General features: G+C 37.5%; 1 protein-coding gene across 1 annotated transcript; it reads left to right on the top strand.

Moving 5' to 3' along the window:
• The first annotated feature begins 464 nt into the window (after positions 1 to 464).
• On the top strand, positions 465 to 1,139 carry LOC121796431 (heavy metal-associated isoprenylated plant protein 8-like). Its single transcript, XM_042195296.1, has 3 exons — positions 465 to 518; positions 595 to 685; positions 750 to 1,139. Exons 1-3 carry the CDS (start codon positions 510 to 512, stop codon positions 995 to 997), a joined length of 348 nt encoding a protein of 115 aa, XP_042051230.1. The 5' UTR covers positions 465 to 509; the 3' UTR covers positions 998 to 1,139.
• The last annotated feature ends 1,144 nt before the right edge of the window (positions 1,140 to 2,283 follow it).

Genomic DNA, 2,283 nt, shown 5'->3' with positions numbered 1-2,283 from the left:
GTTTCCATGTGAAAATCATTATCTTAGAAGCTATTGCAAACCAAGGTATACGTACGATTTTACAGTTTTCTTTTTCTTTTTTTTCAACCAAGGCTTTTACATGATCATCTTTTCATTACAACACAGTTGTCAATTTGATGAGCTTTGAGCACCAAAAAGTGGAGATGGAACACAATGACCACGACCATCCAAATGGTGTGATCATTTTGCGCGTTTATATTCATTGTGAGGGCTGTGGAAATGAAGTATTCAAATGTCTTCGTGGATACCAAGGTTTGTAGTAATCATACAATATATATGTCTGTTGTTTCTTTTGTTGATTACTCTTGTGTGTGTTTGTAGGTGTTGAGGGGGTTGAGATTGATGCAAAGAATCAGAAAGTGATCATAAAGGGAGAAAAGGCCGATCCCATCAAATTAGCTCAGAGATTAAGGAAGAAAACTGGAAAACACGTGGAACTCATTCATCCTAAGCTTCCCAAGCAAGACAAGGAGAAGGAGAAGGAAAAAATGGAGGAGGTAAACTACAGTTTTCTTCTCTTGTTGTATATATTCGTTGATGGAAATAATTAAGCCTTTTTTTTTTCCTTCTCAGCCTCTTGAGACGATTGAGGCTGTTTTGAAAATCAACATGCATTGCGATGGCTGCGCAAAAGAGGTCAAATGCTGCATCTACGACATGGAAGGTAGCGCGTTTTTTCTTGCAAAAAAATATGGCTTGATTGAAATTTTAATACAAAATTTTTGAAGGGGTGGAAAGAGTTGATGTTGATGTGGAGAAGAATGTGGTGAGAGTGAAGGGAAACATGGATCCTAATAAAGTTGTGGAGTTTATCAGCAAGAGAGGTGGAAGAAGTGCAGAAATTGTGCAACCGGATTTGACTAATGCCGAAGGAGAGAGAGTGGACTGTTCTTGCAATTGCTATGCTTCACAACAAGCTGTGTATGCCCCCCAGATTTTCAGTGATGAGAATCCCAATGCTTGCTCTGTCATGTGAAGAAGATGCTATCATCACCTCACAAATCGGTAAGTAAATATTTGATCACTGAAATGGTGTGATCTTTGTGACAGATGGGATGGTTAATTGAGGTAATATTGGTGCATCTGTAAACTTACATCAACTTAAAATGGTTAGCAATGAATTTCATTTTTATGACTATTTGGGGTAAAGAAATTGATGTATGGCTTCCTTCTGACCTTCATGTGATTAATGATTTAATCATGTGGCAGTGTTACATTTTTAGCCGAGAAATTCATTTTCACTCGTTATAAAATCACGAGTTCAGATAAATAACATGATCACAGGGTTTCTATTTGGGATGTATAGATTGTGATTGCTTTCTCCCTAATTATTACAGTTGATATCAATTCTGGAATGTCATTTATATGGACTTATATTAACTTTTTTTTAATCTATAGTTTTTGTTAGAAGGGATCGGTAAAGAAGAATAAATCGGTAAAAGGGAATTCTCTTTATTCATTCATATGTGTATTTTACATTAGGCACTCATATATAGGATTAGGGTAGACTATATAAGGAAGAAGACAATTAATTACATTGATTTGATATCTTCTATATTTGGTAGAATATAATTCTCCCACATCTTCGGTAATTTGGAGAATATCCTCCGTGATCTTCGTGATCTTCTCCAACACTCCCCTCAAGTTAAGTAATGGGATTCCTGATACTTAACTTGCACAATACTTCTCGAAAGGACATGAATTCACTGTCTTTGTCAATATGTCCGCCAGCTGATCTTCGGATTTGACATAAGGCATCTCAACGATCTTAGCTTCAATGTTGTCCTTTATGAAGTGCCTATCAACTTCCACATGTTTCGTACGATCATATTGAACTGGATTTTCCGAAATGCTTATTGCCGCCTTATTATCACAGAACAACTTGCATGTTTGGGATGAAAAAAGTTCCAACTCCTTCATAAGCTTCCGAAGCCATAGTAGCTCGGTCAATCCACTCTTAATACCTCGAAATTCTGCTTCTACGCTAGAAAGTGCCACCACCTTTTGTTTTTTACTCCTCCACGTCACAAGGTTACCTCATACAAAAGTAAAGTAACCTGTTGTAGATTTCCTATCGTTTGGGTTTCCGGCCCAATCAGCATCAGTAAACCCATGTATCTATAGGTGCCCATGCTTCTAAAAAAGAATCACATGTTCAACTGTCCCCTTCAAATACCGAATAATCAGTAAAACTGCATCCCAGTGCTCCTCTTGGGGTGCGTGCATGAATTGGCTTACACCACCCACAGCATACGCAATATC

Source organism: Salvia splendens, chromosome 3 (genome assembly GCF_004379255.2).
Source record: "Salvia splendens isolate huo1 chromosome 3, SspV2, whole genome shotgun sequence".
Taxonomy (NCBI): domain Eukaryota; kingdom Viridiplantae; phylum Streptophyta; class Magnoliopsida; order Lamiales; family Lamiaceae; genus Salvia; species Salvia splendens.
The sequence above is the reverse complement of the archived record's forward strand: the minus strand, read 5'-3'. Positions and strand labels throughout refer to the sequence as shown.

What these genes read in the sequence shown, in the direction of transcription:
- LOC121796431 (XM_042195296.1), top strand. An exon ending in CTGCATCTACGACATGGAAG is followed by an intron (nt 686 to 749) that starts GTAGCGCGTTTT and finishes AAATTTTTGAAG; the next exon opens with GGGTGGAAAGAGTTGATGTT.